Here is a 24,082-nt window from a genome sequence, read left to right as displayed (position 1 = left end):
TAAAACATCACTGGGGGGTTGATTTTATGCTCCTCAGAGAGTGACAAGCACAAGCTACAGAGAGTTGTCAAATCCACAGAGAAGATTATAGGTAGTGTTGGGCGAACACCTGGATGTTCGGGTTCGGGTCCGTTCGGCCGAACATGGGCCAGATGTTCGGCATGTTCGGCCCTGTCACGGACGATTGCGGGGACGCAGGCGCGTCCTGGAACCGCCCGTGAAGAAAAGCGATCGCACTCGATTCTCTGCGTCGATTGCGCTTCAAATCGATAGAATCTGGATTTAGTGTGTAGGAGGTCTGCAGTCCTTTCTTAGCAGAGGAATAGCATCACCTTAACTGCAGGATGGCTCTTTTGATATGCTAATGAGCCTGGGCCCAGAGAGTCCCTGGCTTCAAGCTGTGCTGATTGCCCATCCATCAGGTATAAGGTGACAAACACCATGACAGAACCAAATTTAGAGTGAGGGAACTCAGACACTCCGACTCCTTTTCCCAGCAGGGAGCCGACATGTGGCTTGCTGCTGCCAACTTCAAAGAACCTTTGCCTGGGAATGACCTGGTATAAATCCCAGGGGTCTCTCATATTCCATAAATGGCTATATGTATCATATTTTCTGTGTTGCCAGGCTGGCAGACCCTCCAAACTAACAGAGCAGGTAGGGCCCTGCCTGGCGTTGGGTCTGAGAACATTTCAGAACCTTCTGAGGTAAAGACTGCCCGTTAGGCAGTCCAACAGTGCCCTAATGGTACCACAGGGGTCCCACCCCTCATGTTTGGTATCAGACTGCTGGGTACATCGAGGCAGATCTGAAAATATTAGTAAATCTGCCCTGACCTGTACGGTTCTGTGAGATAGAGCCCATATATGGTTAAGGCATGATTTCTGGTCTCCAGGACAAGGGCAGGACTCATCTCATGTTCTAAGGGGGTGTGTGGGCCCGCCCTCACTCCCTCCTACTGAAGCAGGGGCATAAGAATGGCTGAGGACTAAAACTCAGTGTCCTCCACACTGAACCATCTTGCACTCATCAGATGCCAGCTTGAGGATATGCTGGTATCCACCTGGTCTGAACTCTGGACTTTGAAACCAAGGACTTTATGATTCTTCCCACAATAAGGACATCTTTCCAGGAACTAAGTAATTTTCTCCCTTCTTTTATTTTTCATACTGGCTATTGCTGTTTTCATAATTGTTGATTTTCATAATTGTCTGTATATATTAATTATTTATATTGCGTGAATAAACGACTTTCTCCAAGTCATTCACTTTCCGCTACCCTGCTTATCAGCACACACAGAAATGATCCCGGGTCTCTGAAGATACGCTACTTTTTGTTTGTTGTTGGCTAGACAGAATATCGTGTGTTTAACCGTTTTATTCGCAGGATTAGTCAGTCAGTTAGTGGGCCCCACGGTCCCATAGTAACCGCGGTGGTGGCAGTTTACTCTGAACCAGTAGGTGACGTTGTAATCACCCGTGTCTCACAGGCTCCCTTCTGAGTTGTCTGCGGCTAATTCTTAACGGTTCCTGCGCATTGACTGCGACCAGAGTTCGCACGATCTGTGCGCTGGCACCGTTTAGAAGGCTAAGTGCGGTCAGCCACAAGGGCTCCTGTGACAGTGTTAGGCAGCGGTTGGGACCTGTGTTGTGCTGAAAGTATCTACGATAGCGCTAGCGCTATCGAGAAACGAACTAATTCGTTGGTGTAGCTGGAAGGCAATATATTTTTTATATATACAGAGAGACTGTGTAGCCAGTACCCCTCCCCAAAGTTTTATTTTATTTGGCATGGAAATGTCCGGGAACTACCAGAACATGTGCCTAGCAGACCTGGAAAATCTTTGCGAAGAGAGGGGCATTGGCATCCTCCGCAAGACAAAACGGGACCTGATAGCAGACTTGTCCAGATGGGATGCCCAGCAACTGCGGGAGCCGGGAGTGTCCGCTGAGGTGGATACCAGCCCATCTGACAATCAAGGGGAACCAGAGGCTGAAGATCTTAGGCGTACAGAGGTTGAGCATCCTGCGGGCCCTGTTGCAACAGTTACGCCAGAGAATGTTAGTGTGGACCCCAACCCCAGAGTTTCTGAAAGTACTCGCCTGGAACCGGCCAGTACTGGACTGTCCATGGGTGCTGACCCGGTAATGCAGCAGGCATTACAAAAGCTGATGGAGACTGACCTGGAAAAGTACATGCAGTACATGGAAGCACGAGAGGAACGGGAGCGCCAATCTGCAGAACGCCACGCGGAGAGGGATGCCGCAGAGGCGCGGGAGAGACGACAGCATGAGCTCAACATGGCAAAGGTGCAACAGGCCAGCCGGAGTTCACCGCCCAGCCTCCCTGCTGAAGGAGCTGCAGCACCCGTAAGTGCAAAATTTAAATTTGCTAATATTGAAAAAGACACTGACATTGACTTGTTTTTGCGGTCTTTTGAAAAAGCATGCCGTCAGTATCGTCTGTCCCAAGACCAGTGGGCCAGACATCTGACACCTTTGCTGCGCTACAAAGCGCTTGATGCCTTCGCAGAATTGCCTGCGGAGAAGGATAATGATTATGCTGCTATAAAAGACGCTATCATTACGAAGTACCAGCTGACGCCAGAAGCCTATCGGAAAAAGTTCAGGGCCTGGCAGAAAAAGTCTTCTGATTCGTACCGAGATGTGGCCAGCAGCTTGCTCACCACCCTACGGCAGTGGACTCTAGGCCTCACCAAAGGGTCTTATGGCGTCCTGGAGGACTTGATAGTCCTGGAACAATTTCTGAACATTTGCCCTGCTGATGTACGACAGTTTGTGTTAGAACGCAGGCCGGCTTCAGCCACTGTCGCTGCAGACCTTGCTGAGACTTTTGCAACTACCCGGGTGGCTGATACCCGCAGAACTGTTCCATCCAGCTGGAGAGGAGGTCAGCCCAATACCTCGGCAGACCCTCCTGCCCCTGTGAGCCGTCCGCCACAGAGGCCACCCAGCGCAGCTGCTGCACCCAGGCCTGCAGCGCCTGGAGAGGTCACCTGTCACTACTGCCGCCAGCCCGGACACATGAAATTCGACTGTCCGGAGCGGAGACAGACACCACCAGCACCTGGATCATCTGCATCACCTGCACCTCACCCACAGCAGAGGCAGCCCGCCAGCGAACCACAGCCTGGATCATCCGATTTTGTCCTGTTTGCCCGCGGAAAGGAAATCCGCGACCGAACCGACCAGCAGCAACTTGTTAGAGTGAACGGCAAAGTTGTCACCGGATTTCGAGACACCGGAGCTGACATCACGTTAGTTCACTCACATCTTGTGCCAAAGGAGAGCATCAGCTCCAGCCGATCCCTTGCCCTTACTGGAGTAGAGCGCACCCTTTTCCACATAGCCCATGCCAGAGTGAAGCTGGATTGGGGAGTGGGAGGGGTCCAAGAAAGGGTTGTTGGGGTTATGAAGGATCTCCCAGTCCCTGTGTTGCTAGGGACTGATTTGGGCAAGCTTGTGTCCTACTATGAACCTGCCACGACCGCCTTGTCGCTCACGGAAGGAGACGGACTCTCCACCCACCACCAGGTACTTTATACACTTGGGGGAGCACCAGGGGGAGGTGGGTTGAATGTGCCCAGTTCAAGGGTACCAGGTTCAATAGTGCCTGCTTCAAAGGCACCTGAGTTTGAGGTACAGACTGTCTGTTGTGATGATGCTGTAACTGTACCTGAGTTTACTGTACAACCTGTCTGTAATGAAAAAATGTCTATACCTGTCAATGTCATTACTGCATGCAATGATGATTTGAGTAATGTCCGTCTGTGCCATTCTGACAGTGTACCGGTGCTAGCAGTACCGCGCAGCTGCACTGCTCAGAACCCGAGCTCAGGACAGGTGGAGGGGGTTCCGGCCTCCTCCCCCTCCTCTGACCACAGGGATGAGACCTTTCAGCCGCTGGCCTCGTGTGACATGAGCCAGTTGGCTGAAACTGACAGCGCCATATTCTCAGCCGCACTACAAAGTGACCCAAGCCTGGAGGTGCTCAGGAAGCAAGCCGCTGAGCCCCTCGCAGACGGGGCCGCTTTCAAGGTGTACTGGGAAGGTGGGAGACTGTACAGTGAGTCTGTACAGCTACAGGTAGATCCCACGCGAATACCAAATGGCTTGTGGTCCCGAGTGCGTTCAGGGGACATGTGCTGAAATCCGCACATGGTAATCCTCTGACCGGGCACTCGGGTGTCCGCAAGACACTCGCCGGTATTCGGAAACAGTTTTATTGGCCCCGGATGAACAGGGATGTAGCCAACTACTGCAGGGCATGTGCCGTCTGTCAGGAGCTGGGAAGGTCCAGGGATTCCCGCGGGGTTCCCTTAGGTCCACAGCCACTCAGCAGGGGAACCCTGCGTGGGCTGGCTGTTGACCTAACCAACCCACTGCCCGTTGTCCGCAGTCCCGGCAGACACCACGTCCGACTGCAGTGGCGCAAACGCCCTGTCCAGAACGGTCCATGTTGGGTCAACCCTGAGGGTAGCCGACCGCGACCGGTCCAGGGGAACCGAGCCACAGGCTCCAATAGGTTTTCCCGCCGTACCGGCAACTCGAGACCCGTCAGCCAGGTTAGCGGCGCCGCCACACATCTTGCGGATGAGTGGCTAAGCCACGGACAAGGGGGGGGGCTGTCACGGACGATTGCGGGGACGCAGGCGCGTCCTGGAACCGCCCGTGAAGAAAAGCGATCGCACTCGATTCTCTGCGTCGATTGCGCTTCAAATCGATAGAATCTGGATTTAGTGTGTAGGAGGTCTGCAGTCCTTTCTTAGCAGAGGAATAGCATCACCTTAACTGCAGGATGGCTCTTTTGATATGCTAATGAGCCTGGGCCCAGAGAGTCCCTGGCTTCAAGCTGTGCTGATGGCCCATCCATCAGGTATAAGGTGACAAACACCATGACAGAACCAAATTTAGAGTGAGGGAACTCAGACACTCCGACTCCTTTTCCCAGCAGGGAGCCGACATGTGGCTTGCTGCTGCCAACTTCAAAGAACCTTTGCCTGGGAATGACCTGGTATAAATCCCAGGGGTCTCTCATATTCCATAAATGGCTATATGTATCATATTTTCTGTGTTGCCAGGCTGGCAGACCCTCCAAACTAACAGAGCAGGTAGGGCCCTGCCTGGCGTTGGGTCTGAGAACATTTCAGAACCTTCTGAGGTAAAGACTGCCCGTTAGGCAGTCCAACAGTGCCCTAATGGTACCACAGGGGTCCCACCCCTCATGTTTGGTATCAGACTGCTGGGTACATCGAGGCAGATCTGAAAATATTAGTAAATCTGCCCTGACCTGTACGGTTCTGTGAGATAGAGCCCATATATGGTTAAGGCATGATTTCTGGTCTCCAGGACAAGGGCAGGACTCATCTCATGTTCTAAGGGGGTGTGTGGGCCCGCCCTCACTCCCTCCTACTGAAGCAGGGGCATAAGAATGGCTGAGGACTAAAACTCAGTGTCCTCCACACTGAACCATCTTGCACTCATCAGATGCCAGCTTGAGGATATGCTGGTATCCACCTGGTCTGAACTCTGGACTTTGAAACCAAGGACTTTATGATTCTTCCCACAATAAGGACATCTTTCCAGGAACTAAGTAATTTTCTCCCTTCTTTTATTTTTCATACTGGCTATTGCTGTTTTCATAATTGTTGATTTTCATAATTGTCTGTATATATTAATTATTTATATTGCGTGAATAAACGACTTTCTCCAAGTCATTCACTTTCCGCTACCCTGCTTATCAGCACACACAGAAATGATCCCGGGTCTCTGAAGATACGCTACTGTTTGTTTGTTGTTGGCTAGACAGAATATCGTGTGTTTAACCGTTTTATTCGCAGGATTAGTCAGTCAGTTAGTGGGCCCCACGGTCCCATAGTAACCGCGGTGGTGGCAGTTTACTCTGAACCAGTAGGTGACGTTGTAATCACCCGTGTCTCACAGGCTCCCTTCTGAGTTGTCTGCGGCTAATTCTTAACGGTTCCTGCGCATTGACTGCGACCAGAGTTCGCACGATCTGTGCGCTGGCACCGTTTAGAAGGCTAAGTGCGGTCAGCCACAAGGGCTCCTGTGACAGGCCCGAACCCCCGAACTCAATGCAAGTCAATGGGACCCCCGAACGTCACGCGTACCCTCGTATGCGTCATCACGTAGAGGACGTGAGGTCAGAGAAAGGGCGGAAGTACCACAAGGGTACTACCGCTGAACCGCCCGCTGCCCGGCCTCAACGCGGCTGCTAGACTAGTCGGACTCCTCCACTCATGATCCATCTCACCACAGCCAGCCAGCCCACCACTAGTAGGTAACTTTCCGCAAACTTTTTTTATGGGGAAGCGGGCAGAGGGGGGAGCGCTAGCGGAGGGGGTGGGGGAATTTCCGACCCCCCCCCCCCGCGATCGGGGCATGCTCCCCCCTTATGCCTGCGACCCCATAGGGGGGCCGTATTCGGGCGAACAGGGCCCTGTTCGGCCGAACAGGGGCCCTGTTCGGCCCGGCATTGAGTAGTTCGGGCGAACCCGAACTAAAAGGCCGAACACCATCAGGTGTTCGGCCGAACTCGAACATCACCCGAACAGGGTAAAGTTCTGCAGAACCCGAACAGTGGCGAACACTGTTCGCCCAACACTAATTATAGGGACCTCTCTCCCATCTCTCAGTCCTCCAGACTGCAATCCAGGGCCATCAGGATCGCTAACAATCACTCCCACCCCGGCGACTGCTTCCTCAAACTACGCCAATGAAAGCAGCCAATGAAAGCAGTTCGTGACTGGCTCACACAGCTCTGCCGTCATAGCGACAGCAGAGAGAGGGCCCTGCGGTGATGGGAGAGTGGTGTGACCAGCGACTGCTGCGGATTAGTGCGCCGAATTGTTGGTAAGTGCCTTTTTGCGATACCAGCAGTCTCTGGTCCATATGGGGACAGAGACTGCTGGTATGCAAGTGTTTAAAGGGCATTTTATTGATGAGGTGTGTAAACTTTGGAGAAAAAGTGAATTGAAAAAGGATCTATGTCTTTCCATTCTTACCATCATTTAGGAATCTAATAGCTTGCGCTCTTCGATCTACACCCACTCTTGTCCATTGGTCGGTAGCATCAAGGAAATGAGTGGCTAGCAGAGTACAAGACATCTTCATCATGACCTGCTCTCCACATCCCTCGGGGAGATTTATCAGGTTATTCAAGTTGATGCCATCGATAGAGTCCTGGACCACATCACTAATTGGAGTTCCTGTGTTACACAAAGAGGGGTGAGTGATAGGGATACGTATTTACATACATTTATAGATATTGAATCCAAATTTGCAGTCCAGTCTACCACAGTAAAGGCCTGTATTTATTTATTTTTTTATATTTGAAACTTCTTCAGTTGCTTACCTAATAATTGTTGCAGTCATGCACACAGAAACCTACGCACACACGGTTAGATGCTGGAAAATAAAATACCGTATATATTCGAATACAAGCTGACCTCGTGTATAAGTCGACTCTAATAATCACCCCTCTTAAGCTGGATTTTTTTTATTGACTTGAGTTAAGTATAAGTCTACCCAGAAAAGTTAATGGCTGCACTTGGGTCTCAGGAGGTATTAATGACTGCACTGCATACAGGGTACAGCACATGATTGACATGAGAGCAGGGAGGGGCCTTGTTAATTCTAGGGCCCTGGGGGCACAGAATCACACAAACTGGGCCCCAGCTGCTGCAGTAATGTACTGTACATTTCCCTTATCCATCCCTGCTGCTGCTGCATTGCTTTTCATCTCTCCCTACTCACGCTGTTTGCTGGGGGGGAGGGAGGGGGGCAGGATGCTGTGACTGTGTGGTAGTGTTGTCCGGATCATGAACGATTCGGATCTTTGATCCGAATCTATTTTGTGAGTCGAATCATCCGAATCATCAAAATGAGTGATTCGGATCGCAAAAGGGGAGAGGCCAGCAGCGACGCGCCCCCTCTCAGCGGGCAGCGGGGTCCTGGAAGCAGAGCTGAGATGGATCGCTCTGTTGGATGGGAGCCAGCCTTGCAGGGAGACAGGTAGATGAGAGAGAGGGGACATGGGTGCCACTGCCAGATATGTGTAGAGCACACATACTGGCTATAACGTGCTGCTGATTATAGGCTGTCTGTTCCGTAGTTGTGCACAGTGAACACATTGGAAGCTTTTGGCTCAGCTCAGCACAGCTCAGTAACTTTGCAGGCACTGTGATTGCAGCGCAATATGATCCTCCTGCACTGCTCTAAACAGCTGCACTTTACTTCTGGGAATGCTTTGGGGAATGCTTTCTTTCACTGTGCGACGTTTGCATTCAAAGTACACAGATGAGCATATAGGTGAAATACATGTAAAGCATATGATTGCAGCATGTGGGTATTGTGTGCAAGCAAACATTTCTGCTCTCTGCTCGTCCCTCCTCCCTTCTCTGTCTACTTCCTGCCCTCTGTCCATTTTCTCCCCTTCTCTGTGTGTCCACCCCCCTCCCCTTCTCCTGTCCACAGCAGGGAAAGACCTGTCCTGCTATTCATTTCACCCCCGAATGCTTCGGTAGTAAAATGATCCAAGATTCGGATCAAAGATCCGGATCTTTTCAATGATCCGATTCGAATCATCCGGATCATTGAAAAGATCCGAACTTCTCATCTCTACTGTGTGGCTGGTCTCATCACACTGCTCTCTCCATACTCTCTCCTCTTTGTCCCGCCTCCCTGAGCTGGTGGTGGATTCTAGTTTCAGCTCAGCTCCACCCCCCATGTCTCCTCCTCACTTCCTCACACTGCGCAGGGGCTGATGGGAGGTGGAGAAATGGAGAGAGATCAGCTAACAGCAAAGAGAAACATGTGGGACCGTAACACAGACAGCAGGACCCAGACAGCACAGAGCACTGCACAGCCAGGCTCTTGAAAAAAAGTATGTATTGATGGGTGGGTGGGATTTTTTTTGAAGGTTTATTATTTTGTTTAAGATACATCTTAATGGGGCTTATTTTAAAGTGAATCTTAGATTATGTTTATTTATAGTTACCTGGATCTTCCTCCATCCCCATGAGCACTGTGGCCTCACTCCTTGTCCTTCTTGCACTATGCATCCCAGTATTCCGTCCAGCCGCACTCCTCTGCGCGTACGCGAGTTGACCGCGCATGCACCCCTTGTTTCGCTCCCAAAGACAGGGGCATTCTGTGTCTGCGCAGTAGTACCACAAGCATGCGCAGAAGCCTACGACTGGCGCGGCGACTGAACGGATTACCAGGAGTCAAAGCGTCAGAACAAAGGGGGTGAAGAGGATGGTAAGGGAGGCCACATTCCTCATGGGGCTGGAGGAATCCCCAGGTCAGTATAAATGAGGCCCAGTGTACCATCTCAGGTACACTTTAAAAGATACCAGAGCCATAAGCGTCTCCCTCCTTTGTCACCTAAATCCCCCCCTGCAGCCTCTTCTGTGCAACTGGGTCAGTGAGTAAGTTGCAGTAGTGCGCAGACACTGGCCCGGCTGGGCAAGTCCTATATCGCGCAACCACGGCCAGGAGCAATGCACAACGTACCCGTGACACGCACATGTGCAACTTGCCTACCTGGAAGAGGGTGCAAGGGGGCAATTAGGCAACACAAAGGAAGGGGCTGGAATAGAACGGACATGAGAACAATACATGCTTGCTCCCCCTGTTTTTCCAATTCCTTTTGGCTCTGGTATTCTTTCAAAGGTTATTAAAGTAAAAGAAATGCAGTTTAATTTATCTGGGGCCACTTGCAGCCCCCCTATAGTGACCCTGTGCACGCCCTCCAGTCAGCAGTGGTAACCCCCTCAAAGCTGGCTGGTCATCACAGGAACATTCTACTTATGAGCAGAAACAATTTTCCCATACTGCGCATGCACAGAATGCTGCTGTGTATGGGGATGCAATGAGGTGCGTGGCTGGAAGCTTTGATGGGGGTCGCCCCGAACGGACAGTGTGGGCACAGGGTGACTGCAGGGGGCTGCAAGAATGCCCCAGGTAAGTTAAAAGGAAGTCTAAAGTAAAAAAGAAAAAAATAGCAGTTTAATGATATCCTGGGTAATTGTAATGAAGCAGTGTCCATACTATTTGTCCAAAATGCAATCTATGGACACAGACTGTGTCCTCCATTCTCTGCCCCTCACAAATCCGTTCAGCTTCAACTTGGTCCAGACTAGGGGGACGGGGTGTTTGAACTAGTAAAAGTCTTCCCGCATGCGCAGTTCAGGCCGTTTGCATAAAGCATATGAGCAATTTATTCAGGATGATGTGTCTGCGCTCCCAGTGGCTTCTTGAGCGGCGTGCTGCACTCATAGCAGCTGCCAGCAGTACATGAGGACTGAACTGTGCATGCAGGGCAAAGACTTCTTCCTTGGGTCAGGGCCTACTTCCGTCCAAACTGTAGCTGAATGGAGCCGTGGGTAGGGGAACGGAGGATGCAGTCCACATCCAGCATAAGGCCCGGTTCACACTTGCATTTGCAGCCAAAACTGTCAGTTGGACACGGATCCAGGAGGTCCGGGTCCCTTCAGGATCAGTTCCGTTTGCAGTGAAAAATTTTCAGGTTATGTATTAGGTTTTCATCAGTTCCGTTTTAAAGAGACAGTACTAAAAATAGCCCTAAAGATAAACTATATACATTCCGGTGCTCTGAAAGCTCTGGAAAGGCACTGTGGTCATTGCAAACATTACACTGGGCAGTTACTCTGCTCTCTCAGACACATTGGGCCTGATTCACAAAGCGGTGCAAACTTTTTCACTGACTTTTGCACGCGCAAAGTGCCGCGATTCGCGCGATCGCGGACTTTTGTGCGCCCAATTTGCCGTGATTCGCTCACGTGAATCGCGGCACTTTGCGTGCGCAAAAGTCCGCGAAAAAGTTTGCACCGCTTTGTGAATCAGGCTCATTGTGTATCCAGGTCTTACTCTTCAAAGAGTTTTTTTTTCTGCAGATTGTTTTTGGCATGGGGTGGGGGGCCCAGATAGTTTGTCCAGTTTGGGGCCCAAAAATTTCTGAAGGTCGGCCCTGACTGCATACAGTATTGCAGGCAGCCCTAAACCCCTCCTGTTCCTTAAGTGCAGCCAATACCTCCTCCAAGCTCCCAAGTGCTGCAATTATTCACTTCCTTTCATGCAGCCCAGTATTTCCTTGTTAATTGTTGTGGCCAGGACTTTCACACCTGTGTTCTCTTGGTATTTCCTTTACTTAAATTATCACTTACCACTGGGTAAATTGCTGCAAATGGGAATCTCACTATTAGTACACACATTACTCAGTGTGCTCAGTTTTGCCCGTGACTCGTGTATAAGTCAACCCCTATACTTTTATGAAGTGAATTAGACCTACATTTCTAGACTTATACACGAGTATAAATCCTGTCCAAGTATGTTAGTTTTGGTGCAGGGAGCTTGATCATCTTCAGAGTGGAGGTTTTGACGCTGAAAACTATTCCAGCTTAAAGGGAACCTAAAGTCTAATGAAAAAAGCTAGGTTTACTTACCTAGTTCTTCTACTGGCCCCCCAGAGTCACCCTGTGCCCATGCCAGTCCTCACTGATCCTCTGGTTGCCCGCTCAGTTTCAATTTCGTCGACTGAGCCTGTCGTTGGCCACTGCGCCTGCGTGGCCCTGGCCGTGAGTGTCCTCATTTGCGCTCCCATCGATGATCAGATGTGGCTTCAGGGCAGAGCGGCAGATATGCCAGGATACTGTGGCCGTGATGTAAATGAATGTCGGGGAGACAGCCAGAGATCCAGGGGCATATCTGAGTAAAATAGCGCCTATGGCAAATACTGAAATTGCGCCCCCCCCGGTTAGACCACATTGCCCTATAATAACAGCTTATTATCTTGCAATGTTATGAGTCCCCTCAATATAAACAGCCCCCACAGTATAAGTAACCAAACCTAGCACACTAGTTTAGGTAGCCAGAGGTAGTTAATCCAGTGCAGGTAGCCCCAGCTTAGGTTGCCCTCCCAGTATATGTAATTAGAGGTGTCTCCCCAGTACCAGTAGCTTTCTTTAGCATAAGTGGTGAGAGGTGTCCCCGCAGTATATGTAGTCCCCCAGTGTAGGTAATGAGAAGTGTCCCTCAGTATAAGTACACACTCCAGTATAGGTAGTAAGTGGTGTCCCCCAGTACGAGTAACCCCCCTCCCATATAGGTAGTGACAGGTGTCCCCCCATATAATTAGTAGCCCCCTGCCAATATATGTATTTATTATTATTATTACTTATTGTATTTATAAAGTGCCAACATATTACGCACAATAGATAAATGGGTTAACATACAAGGTAGGACATACAGGAGACTCACAACAAAACAAGATCATGCAAATGATTTGATAACAGTACAGTGTCATAGGTCAAAATAGAGACTGTTCTAGTCCACAAGAGGGGCGATTGTCAGTAAGATTGCATAATCAAGCTGGAAACACTAAGGGAGAGGACCCTGCCAGAGGCTTACAATCTAAAGGGCTGGGGTGGAGACAAAAGGTGCATCTGTTCAGAGGGTGTCTAACAGAACGTATTATGGTGCTGGTTTAGGGGGGTATGCGAGCATGAAAAGGTGAGTCTCGAGAGCTTGTTTGAAGGTATTAAAGGTGGGGGCGAGCCTAATGGCTGGTGGGAACGGGTTCTAGAGAGTGGAGGCAGCCCTAGTGAAGTCCAGAAATCGTGCATGGGACTGAGAAATTGTGCATGGGACTGAGATATGCGTGGTGCGACTAGGCGCAGGTCATTGGAGGATTGGAGGGGGCTGGCTGGTATATGCATGTGGACCAGATCAGAGATGTAGGTCGGGCAGGTCTTGTGCACGGATTTGTACGCCAAGCAAAGGATTTTGAAATTGATCCTAAAGCTGCTTGGGAGCCAGTGTAGGGCTCCCAAGCAGCTAAGAATGTATCAGTCTGGCTGCTGCATTAACTACCGATTGAAGTGGGGCAGTATGGTTAGAGGGGAGGCCAGACAAAAGAGAATTGCAGTAGTCTAGGTGGGAGATGACAAGGGCAAGGATGATGAGTTTAGTGGTGTTAGCAGGGCTGGTTCTAAACTTTTTGCCACCTGAGGCAAACATGTGAGAAATCGCCGCCCCCCCCCCCCACCCTTCCCAGCGGTGGGTGGGGGGGCGCCGGGCAGGAAGGGGATATTGGGCACAGCGGCGGGGAGGGGGGTCAGAGACCCCCCCTCCATAACTTGGGTCCCCCGATCTGCGCTCCTCCTCCAGCCTTTAAAGTTCAGCAGCAGCTATTAATAAGAGGCAGTGGGCGGGGATGGCTCACCTCTTCCGCTTTCCAGTGTGCGTTCCACTGTCGTCACTTCCTGCAATGCCACCCACTGTATTGCAAGTGGACAGCATTGCAGGAAGTGATGACAGTGGAACGCACGCTGGAACGCGGAAGCGTTGAGTCATCCCTGCCCACTGCCTCTTACTAATAGCGGCGGCTGCTGCTGAAGTGTAAAAGCTGGAGGGGGAGCGCAGATCAGGGGATCCAGGTTAAAAAGGGGGGGCCTGACCCCCCTCCCCGCCGCTGTGCCCAATACCCCCTTCCTGCTACCTACCCCCTCCACCTCGGCTGCTCCCCACATCAACGGCTAGGCATGTACTGCCCCCCGGAGGTGCCACCTGAGGAAGTTGTTTCACCCCGCCTCATGGACGAACTGGCCCTGGGTGTCAGGGGACTGGTAGGAGCGGGTCTTGGAGATGTTGCAGAGGTGGAACATGTAGTGACACATGTCTCCCAGTATGAGTAGTTCCCCCCCCCAGTATAGGTACGAATCCTTCAGCATAAAAGTAGGTGCAAATGCCCAAAAGGCATCCTCCAGTATGGTAGTGGGACACAAGGAATAAGGGGGCAGCCATGGCCCCCTGGTGCTGTGGCGCCCATGGCACAAGCCATGTCTGCATCCCTCTAGATACACCTCTGCGGAGATCAGCCTGCTTGGCTGGAAGTAAGAGTCATACTTTTCGTGCAGAGCGCAGCAGAAGGTGTAATTACCGATCCGGGATCCAGCCGACGAGTCCTCCATCTGCTTCTGTTTCTTCAATACCGGCGCACGCTGATGCCCGTCTTGTTACTTCCTGGTCTGCCGCTCTCTCACTGCATGACCTCGGCGGCTCACATGCGTCAGAGTCACGCAGTGAGAGAGCAGCAGACCAGGAAGTAACAAGACGGGCATCAGCGTGCGCCGGTATTGAAGATAGAGAAGCAGATGGAGGACTCGTCGGCTGGATCCCGGATCGGTAATAACGCCTTCCGCTGCGCTCTGCACGAATAGCATGCCTCTTACTTCCAGCCAAGCAGGCTGATCTCCGGTTGTCTCCCCAACATCCATTTACATCACGGCCACAGTATCCTGGCATAACTGCCGCTCTGCACTGACGCCGCATCTGACCAGCGGCTATCAACTCCAGGGCTACGCATAAGAGGGGGGACAAATTCCCGCACATGCTGCCTCGGCTAAGACCAATATACAAAATTGTTAACATTTGGAATATAAGACGCACTGACTTTTTCTCCCCATTTTTGGGGGAGGAAAAGTGTGTCTTATATTCAGAAAAATATGGTATTTTCTCATACTGTGCCTATGCAGGAAGCTCAAAGCGGTGGGAATGTGAACGAGGACACATGTGGCCAAGGCCAGTAGCCACGACAGGCTCAGTTGGCGAAACCAAAACTGAGCCGCGACAGGGGACTGGAGGATCGTTGTGGGTACAGTGAGACTGCAGGTGGCTGGTAGAAGCCCCAGGTTAGTAAAACTGGCTTTTTTCATTCGAAAAAGTTCTAACCCTTGAAGTAATACGAGCTTTAACTGGACACCTTTTTGTGGCATACACAGAAAAAAAGGCATGTGGAAAAATAGGTGCCAAATACCAGTAATAAAATATCTGTAATTTTACAGATAATCTTCATCCTACCTCTCCAACCACTCCTTCACGACCGCCTTCAATGAGTCCTCGTGCACCCCCAACCACCTCTTGGTGGGAGTCCCCCAAGGCTCGGTCTTTGGCCCCCTACTGTTCACCCTATACACATCCTCCATTGGCAAGGTTATCTCCTCCATGGGTTTTAACTATCATCTGTATGCAGATGACACCCAGATCTACCTCCACACCCCTGACATATCCACCACTACCATGGACAAGGTCTCCTCCTGCCTATCAGCCATCTCCTCCTGGATGTCCGATAGGTTCCTGAAACTAAATCTAGACAAAACGGAATTTATGATCTTCCCACCCCGGCCATCCATGAACCTCCCAGATGTGCATGTCACTGTTAACCACACTACCATTCGCCCTACCTCTCAAGCCCGCTGTCTGGGTGTCACCCTGGACTCCGCACTCTCCTTCACTCCCCACATCCAAAACCTCACAAAGTCCTGCAACTTCCACCTTCGTAACATCTGTAAGATTCACCCTTTCCTGACCTCTGCCACCACCAAACTCCTCATTCATGCCCTCATAATTTCCCGCCTTGACTACTGCAATGCCCTTCTGTCTGGTCTCCCTATGACCCGAATAGCCCCACTGCAGTCCATCATGAATGCGGCAGCCAGAATTATCCACTGCTCCAATCGCTCCACCATGGCGGATCTCCTCCTTGAATCCCTCCACTGGCTTCCTATCCAGTCCAGAATCAGATTCAAGATACTGTGTCTGACCTACAAATCTGTCCACAAAACCTGTCCAACCTACATTTCCGATCTTACTCAGAGGTACACACCTAGCCGCTCACTCCGCTCTTCCAATGAACTTCGCCTAACTGTCCCCCGCATCACCCAGTCCCATGCACGCCTCCAGGACTTCTCAAGAGCTGCTCCAACACTATGGAACTCCCTACCTCCACCCATTAGGGCAGCCCCCTCCTCCAACATCTTCAAGAAAGCCCTCAAAACTCACCTTTTCACTCTGGCCTACTACCCCTCACAAGTGCCCTAAACCCACAGCTGAACTCTGGTCCCCTACCTTTCGTGTCCTTACCTCTCCCTCTAGATTGTAAGCCTTTGGGCAGGGTCCTCCTCCTTTTGCATCCTATCTGATCATGCACCTCCATTACTGTGCACCCATGCTATGCATCTGAGTGAACCTAACTTGCCTAATCTCCATGCTCCCATCTAGCGACTGACTAAGCATTACCTTGTGCTCATACTGTGCTGTGTGATCTGGTCTTTCTTGTATTCCTGTATTGTCATATTGCTGTATGTCACCCCTAAACATTGTCTGTAACCTAAACTAATGTCCAGCGCTGCGTAATCTGTTGGCGCTTTATAAATACAATAAATAAATAAATAATAAAGAATCCCCTATTGATGCCTGACACTAACCTCCACCAAAGCTTGGAGTTCAGCTACAATGTAGCCACTCTCTGGTGCACTACTGTTCCCAGCTGTATAGCCACTGAACTCTGGCAGCTGCCCGGCACAGTCCCTTTTGAGTTCTGCTACATAGTGTTAGAACTGCAGAACTCCACTGCTGCCACTCCAGGAAAGTTAAGGCATCACCATAAACGTCCCTGTTAAAAGCCACAATAATCTACCAGGGCCTGAAATGTGGGTGCTGGGGGCATCCGCTTAAAATAGTGTGTGCTGGGGCCAAGGCAGTTTCTAGGCTAAATTGCACCCAGGGTGAGGGTGTGAAAATTGCACGCCCCCTCCCGTGGAGCCAGGTAGAGGTGCCCGCAGTATAGATTAGCCAGATCTAGTTACATCCAGTATAGGTAGCCATCTATAGGTCCCCCCAGTATAGGTAACCAGGTATAGGTGCTTCCACTATAGGTAGCCAGTATAATTGCTCCCAGTATAGGTTAGCCAGGTAGGTGCCTCCAGTATAGGTAGCCAGTATAGTTGCCCTCAGTGTAGGTTAGATAGGTAGGTGCACCCAGTATAGGTTAGCTAGGTGGCTGCCTCCAATATAGGTAGCCAGTATAGTTGCCCCCAATATAGGTTAGATAGGTAGGCACCCCCTATAAAGGTTAGCTAGGTAGGTGCCCGTAGTATAGGTTAGATAGGTAGTAGCTCCCAGTATAGGTTAGATTGGTAAGAGCCCCCAGTATAGGCTAGATAGGTAGGAGCTCCCAGTATAGGTTAGCTAGGTAGGTGCCCGTAGTATAGGTTAGATAGGTAGTGGCTCCCAGTATAGGTTAGATTGGAAAGAGCCCCCAGTATAGGCTAGATAGGTAGGAGCCCCCAGTATAGGTTAGCTAGGTAGGTGCCCGTAGTATAGGTTAGATAGGTAGTGGCTCCCAGTATAGGTTAGATTGGTAAGAGCCCCCAGTATAGGCTAGATAGGTAGGAGCCCCCAGTATAGGTTAGATAGGTAGGCACTTCCAGTATAGGCTAGATAGGTAGAAGCCCCCAGTATAGGTTAGATAGGTAGGTGCCTCCAGTATAGTTTAGATAGGTAGGTGCCTCCAGTGTAAGTTAGATAGGTAGGAGCCCCCAGTATAGGTTAGATAGGTAGGTGCCCCAGTATAGGCTAGATCGGTAGAAGCCCCCAGTATAGGTTAGATAGGTAGGTGCCTCCAGTATAGGTTAGATAGGTAGGTGCCTCCAGTGTAGGTTAGATAGGTAGGAGCCCCCAGTATAGGTTAGATAGGTAGGAGCCCCCAGTATAGGTTAGATAGGTAGTTGCCCATTGTATAGATCAGATAAGTAGGAGCCACAAGCCTCCCATCTGTCTGGTATGATATAACAGGTGTCCCCCTTCTCCCACAACAGTGCAACCACTGTTGCAGTTACGCCTCTGTAAAGTACTCACCTATAATGGTGGCTATCGTCTCAGTCTTTGTATTGGGCACAATATCTGTCAAATTCACTATTGAGATTAATTCTTCCTGCTGCCCATCTGCCAAAAGATAATTTAATGACAGGTGTTATATTTTCTATTATCTTAAAGTGAAACGTAAGTGAAGACAAATTGAAGAGATAAACAATTGTAACTGTCCTCCTACTCCTAAAAATGACCCCAGTTTTATGTTATGTTTAAAAACGTAAAAAAATAAAAATAAACACACCACATTTATTGTTTTGCCTCAGCTGAATGTAACAGAAGTCGCCCCCAAAATAGGTGGTAGTGGATGACAGGTATACCTCTATTATGTAACTAAAATAATCCTACTAATATTATAAACTAGCTAGACGCCTGGCGTTGCCCGGGTATGTATTTGGCTAGTGTTGGCTCTGCCCACTTTTCCTAACCCTAACACACAATTACTTAATGACCAAGTATGTGAGCTTTGCGGTCTTTGGCATCAATAATTTGTAATGAAATAAAATTAATCTGATTGGATGTGGCTCCACCCCTTTTCTGAATTTGAACCCCAATCACCCAATGGCCAACTGTACCAGGTACAGGTGATTAACAGTGCAAGAATGGCAGCAATTAAATATTCCCTTTAAAAATCAATAGGTGGATTTTGATTGGCTTTTATAGGCTCCACCCACTTTTCTGAATATTAATTCCAGTCACCCAGTGACCAACTGTGCAAAGTTTGAGAACCCTACCATTAACAGTGTAAGAATGGCTGCAGTTTGCATTTGCGCAATGAAATTTGTATTTTTCTCCACCCACTTATTTCCTAACATTGTTCAGGTATGTATTTGGCTGGTGTTGGCTCCGCCTACTATTTCTAACCCTAACACTATTCCGCCTACTATTTCTAACCCTAACCCTACTCAATAACCAAGTTTGTGAGCTTTGCGGTCTTTGGCATCAATAATTTGCATTGAGATTAAACAAATCTGATTGGCTGTTTGTGGCTCCACCCCTTTGTCTGAATTTGAACCCCAGTCACCCAATGACCAACTGTACCAGGGTTAAGGCTTGTGCCATTAACAGTGCAAGAATGGTAGCAATTACATATTCCCCTTGAAAATCAATAGGTGAATTATGATTGGCTTTTATAGGCTTCACCCACTTCTCTGAATATTAATCCCAGTCACCCAGTGACCAAATGTGCAAAGTTTGAGAACCCTACCATTAAAAGTGTAAGAATTGCTGCAGTTTACATTTTCTCAGTGAAATTTGCATTTGTCTCCGCCTACTGATGACCGGGCATTGCCCGATTATGTATTTTGCAGGTGCTGGCTGCGCCCACTTTTCCTAACCCTAACACACAATTAATCAATTACTCATTGACCAAGTTTGTGAGCTTTGCGGTCTTTGGCATCAATAACCTGCATTAAAATGAAACAAATCATATTGGCTGTGTGTGGCTCCACCCTGTTTTATGAATGTAAACCACAGTCACACAATGATCAACTGTACCAGGTTTGAGGCTTGTGCCATTAACAGTGCAAGAATGGCAGCAATGAAATATTCCCCTGAAAAATCAATAGGTAATTTTTGATTGCCTTTTGAAGGCTCCACCCACTTTTCTAAATATTAACCCCAGTCACCCAGTAATCAACTGTGCAAAGTTTGAGAACCCTACCATTAACAGTGTAAGAATGGCTGCTGTTTACATTTTCCCAGTAAAATTTGTATTTGTCTCTGCCCACTTATGACTTGGCGTTGCCCGCTTATGTATTTGGCTGGTGTTGGCTGTGCCCACTTTTCTAACCCTAACGCACAATTAGGCAATTACTCAATTACCATGTTTGTGAGCTTTGCGGTGTTTGGCATCAATAATTTGCATTGGAATGAAACAAATCTAATTGGCTGTTTGTGGCTCCATCCCCTTTCTGAAATTGAACCCTAGTCACCCAATGATCAACTGTACCAGGTTTGAGGCTTGTGCCATTAACAGTGCAAGAATGGCAGCAATGTAAATATTCCCCTTGAAAATCAATAGGTTAATTTTGATTGGCTTTTATAGACTCCACCCACTTTTCTGAATATTAATCCCCGTCTCCCACTGACCAACTGCGCAAAGTTTGAGAACCGTAACATTAACAGTGTAGGAATGGCTGCAGTTTACATTTTTCCAGTAAAATTTGTATTTGTCTCCGCCCACTTATGACCCAGCGTTGCCCGCTTATGCATTTGGCTGGTGTTGACTGTGCCTACTTTTTTAACCCTAACACACAATTAATCAATTACTCAATTACCAAGTTTGTGATCTTTGCGGTGTTTGGCATCAATAATTTGCATTGAAATGAAACAAATCTAATTGGCTGTTTGTGGCTCCACCCCCTTTCTGAAATTGAACCCTAGTCACCCAATGATCAACTGTACCAAGTTTGAGGCTTGTGCCATTAACAGTGCAAGAATGGCAGCAATGTAAATATTCCCCTTGAAAATCAATAGGTTAATTTTGATTGGCTTTTATAGACTCCACCCACCTTTCTGAATATTAATCCCAGTCACCCAACGTCCAACTGTGCAAAGTTTGAGAACCCTACCATTAACAGTGTAAGAATGACGGCAGTTTACATTTTCCAGTGAAATTTGTATTTGTCCCCTTTTGGTTATGGGAATAAAAAGTATCCTATACTTTATTCCAGGTAGTGTACTATGTGTGTGCCAAATTTCATTCAAATCCGTTCAGCCATTTTTGCGTGATCGAGTAACAAACATCCAAATATTCAAACTAGTGATGGGCGAACATCCAGATGTTCGGGTTCAGGGGGGTTCGGCCGAACATGCCCCCGATATTCGGCATGTTCGGGCCGAACCCCGAACCCAACCCGAACATGTCCCTTTGGGGCCCCTATAGGGTCCCAGCATAAAGGGAGAGCATGCCCCGAGCGCTGGGGGGGGGGTCGGAAATGCCCCCCACCCCTCCCCGCTAAGCTCTCCCTTCTGCTGGACCCTATACAATTAAATCTAAGTCCCCCGAAGGTACCTTGCAGGCTGGCAGGAGGAGGGCAGGAAGCGGGCAGCCGGAGAGCATAGGCGCTAGTACCATCTGATACTTCCGCCCTCTCTCTGACGCACTTCCTGTTTACATTTGTAAGTCACGTCAAGAGAGAGCAGAAGTACCGCGATGACGCGTACAAGGGTTTGCGTCATCTACATGATGACACGTACCCTCGTACGCGTCATCGCGGTACTCCTGCTGTCTCTTGACGCGACTTACAAAAGTAAACAGGAAGTGCGTCAGAGAGAGGGCGGAAGTACCAGATGGTACTAGTGCCTATGCTCTCCGGCTGCCTGCTTCCTGCCCTCCTCCTGCCAGCCTGCAAGGTACCTTCGGGGGACTTAGATTTAATTTTATAGGGTCCAGCAGAAGGGAGAGCTTAGCGGGGAGGGGTGGGGGGCATTTCCGACCCCCCCCCCCGCGCTCGGGGCATGCTCTCCCTTTATGCTGGGACCCTATAGGGGGCTATGTTCGGCCGGACACGGCTGTGTTCGGCCGAACAAAGAAGGCCTGTTTGGGTTCTGGCAGCGTGGCCGAGCACCATCCCGAACACCATGAGGTGTTCGGGGGGTGCCGAACCGAACCCGAACAGGCCAAAATACGGGCGAACCCGAACAGTGGCGAACACTGTTCGCCCATCACTAATTCAAACATCCAAACATCCGAACTTTCCCATTTATTATAGTAGTAGGATGGGAACGTTTGTATGTTTGTTACTCGATCACGCAAAAATGGCTGAACGGATTTTAATGAAATATGGCACACACATAGTACATTACCTGGAATAAAGTATAGGATACTTTTTATTCCCATAACCAAAAAATGGGCGGAGACAAATGCAAATTTCACTGCTATAATGTAAACAGCAGCCATTCTTACACTGTTGGAATGGTTGGGTTCTCAAACTTTGCGCAGTTGGTCACTGGGTGACTGGGATTAATATTCAGAAAGGTGGTTGGAGCCTACAAAGGCCAATCAAAATCTACCTATTGATTTTAAAGATAAATATATTTAATTGCTGCTGTTATTGTACTGTTAATGGTACAAGCCTCAAACCTGGTACAGTTGGTCATTGGGTGACTGGGGTTCAAATTCAGAAAAACGGGGTGGGGCCACAAACAGCCAATCAGATTTGTTACATTTCAATGCAAATTATTGATGCCAAAGATCAAAAAGCTCACAAACTTGGTCATTGAGCAACTGTGCGTTAGGGTTAGAAGAAGTGGGCGCAGCCAACACCAGCCAAATACTCTACCAGGGCAATGCTGGGTCATCAGTGGGCGGAAACAAATTTCACTGGGAATACGTAAACTGCAGCCATTGTTACACTGTTAATGGCAGGGTACCCAAACTTTCCACAGTTGGTCACTGGGTGACTGCTATTAACCTCTTGCCGACCACGTCATGCCGATGGGCGTGGCCGCGGCGGCAGCCCCAGGACTGCCTAACACCGATTGGCGTAAAGTCCTGGGGCTCTGTTTTGCAGGAGATCGCGCGCAGGCTGCGCGCGCATCTCCTGCTTGGGGGGCGGAGCTCCGCCCCCCCTTCAGTCTCTGAGCGGCTATTACCGCTCGGGAGACTGATAGACGGCATGATCGCCGTCTATTTACATGTACAGCGCTGCGATTGGCAGCAGCGGTGTACTGGGGACAGCCATAATTGGCTGCCTGTGGGGAGGGAGGGTAGCTATTTAAAGAAACAGGGTTTTTTTTTATTAAAAAAAAAATAAACATGGGAGCAGCGATCAGACCCCACCAACAGAGAGCTCTGTTGGTGGGGAGAAAAGGGGGGGGGGATCACTTGTATGCTGTGTTGTGCGGCCCTGCAGCTTAGCCTTAAAGCTGCAGTGGCCTATATTACTAAAAATGGCCTGGTCACTAGGGGGGTTTAGCACTGCGGTCCTCAAGAGGTTAATATTTAGAAAGTGGGGTGGAGACTACAAAAGCCAATCAAAATTCCCCCTTTTGATTTTCAAGGGGAATATGTAATTGCTGTCATTCTTGCACTGTTAATGACACAAGCCTCAAACTTGGTACAGTTGGTCGTTGGGTGACTGGGGTTCAAATTCAGAAAAGGTGGTGGAGCCACAAACAGCCAATCCGATTTGTTTCATTTCAATGCAAATTATTGATGCCAAAGACCACAGGGCTCACAAACTACCGTAGGTCATTGGGTAATTAAGTAATTGTATGTTAAAATTAGAAAAAGTTAGTCCGAGCCAACACCAGCCAAATGCATACCCGGGCAATGCCGGGCCATCAGCTAGTAATAATTAAATAAATAAATAATAAAAGTGCCCTACCTCTAAAAAGAAGGGGCAATGCCAATTTCAAACAAAAGATTTATTATTCATCAGACACTGTAAACAATAACACGTTTTGCAGAGCACAGTCTGCTTCCTCAGATCAAATACAAAACTGTGTCTGAAACCGGGAACTATGTATGCTCTCTATAGAATCATATTATAATCAACATATTACAATATACATCAACTTATAAAAACATTCCAAAATGATAAGCTGGAAGGAATTGTTTCTTTTTCATGTGCAGGTCAATAATGTGTTTATTTACAATACAATATTGATTTACTGCTTTGCTCCAGCCCCCTTTGTTTTCTTGGCAGCAGAGATACTGTATGTATTTCATTCTAATGGCTTCAGACAGGATAATGATGGTACAAGTTGTAAGCGGAAGCAGGAAATTTGGGCGCATGAGGCAGGTGGACAAAAAGGGCGCCGCCATTCACTCCCATAATAAATATCGTTCAATCGGCGCCCAACAGGAAAAAAGGGCGCCGGAGAAAAATAACGTTTTAAAAGCGGCGCCCGGAGACTTTTAATGTTTTATAACTGTTTCTCATGATTACACATTATTTTAAACGAAAAACAGTACAATATTTTTTTAAAACATTACTTTTAAACGAAAAACCGTACAATTTTTTTTTTATTTACATTTTTAAACGAAAAACCGCACCATATTTTTTTAAAACATTAATGCTTATCACAGGGGGGTCTTAGGGTTAGGCACCTCCAGGGGGGTCTTAGGTTTAGGCACCAACAGGGGGGTCTTAGGTTTAGGCACCAACAGGGGGGTCTTAGGGTTAGGCACCACCAGGGGGGTCTTAGGTTTAGGCACCAACAGGGGGGTCTTAGGTCTTAGGTTTAGGCACCAACAGGGGGGTCTTAGGTTTAGGCACCACCAGGGGCGGTCTTAGGTTTAGGCACCAACAGGGGGGTCTTAGGGTTAGGCACCACCAGGGGGGTCTTAGGGTTAGGCA

General features: G+C 48.9%; 1 protein-coding gene across 1 annotated transcript in view; it reads right to left on the bottom strand.

The window, feature by feature from the left end:
- LOC137562610 (complement C3-like) overlaps positions 1–24,082 on the bottom strand; it is a 340,327-nt gene that overhangs the window by 175,920 nt on the left and 140,325 nt on the right. Inside the window, exons 23-24 of the mRNA XM_068274113.1 lie at positions 17,763–17,849; positions 7,046–7,249 (exon numbers count right to left, since the gene is read on the bottom strand). Of these exons, the coding sequence (XP_068130214.1) occupies positions 7,046–7,249; positions 17,763–17,849 (291 nt within the window). The remainder of the gene's footprint in view (positions 1–7,045; positions 7,250–17,762; positions 17,850–24,082) is intronic.

This window comes from Hyperolius riggenbachi, chromosome 3, assembly GCF_040937935.1.
Source record: "Hyperolius riggenbachi isolate aHypRig1 chromosome 3, aHypRig1.pri, whole genome shotgun sequence".
Classification (NCBI taxonomy): domain Eukaryota; kingdom Metazoa; phylum Chordata; class Amphibia; order Anura; family Hyperoliidae; genus Hyperolius; species Hyperolius riggenbachi.
The sequence above is the reverse complement of the archived record's forward strand: the minus strand, read 5'-3'. Positions and strand labels throughout refer to the sequence as shown.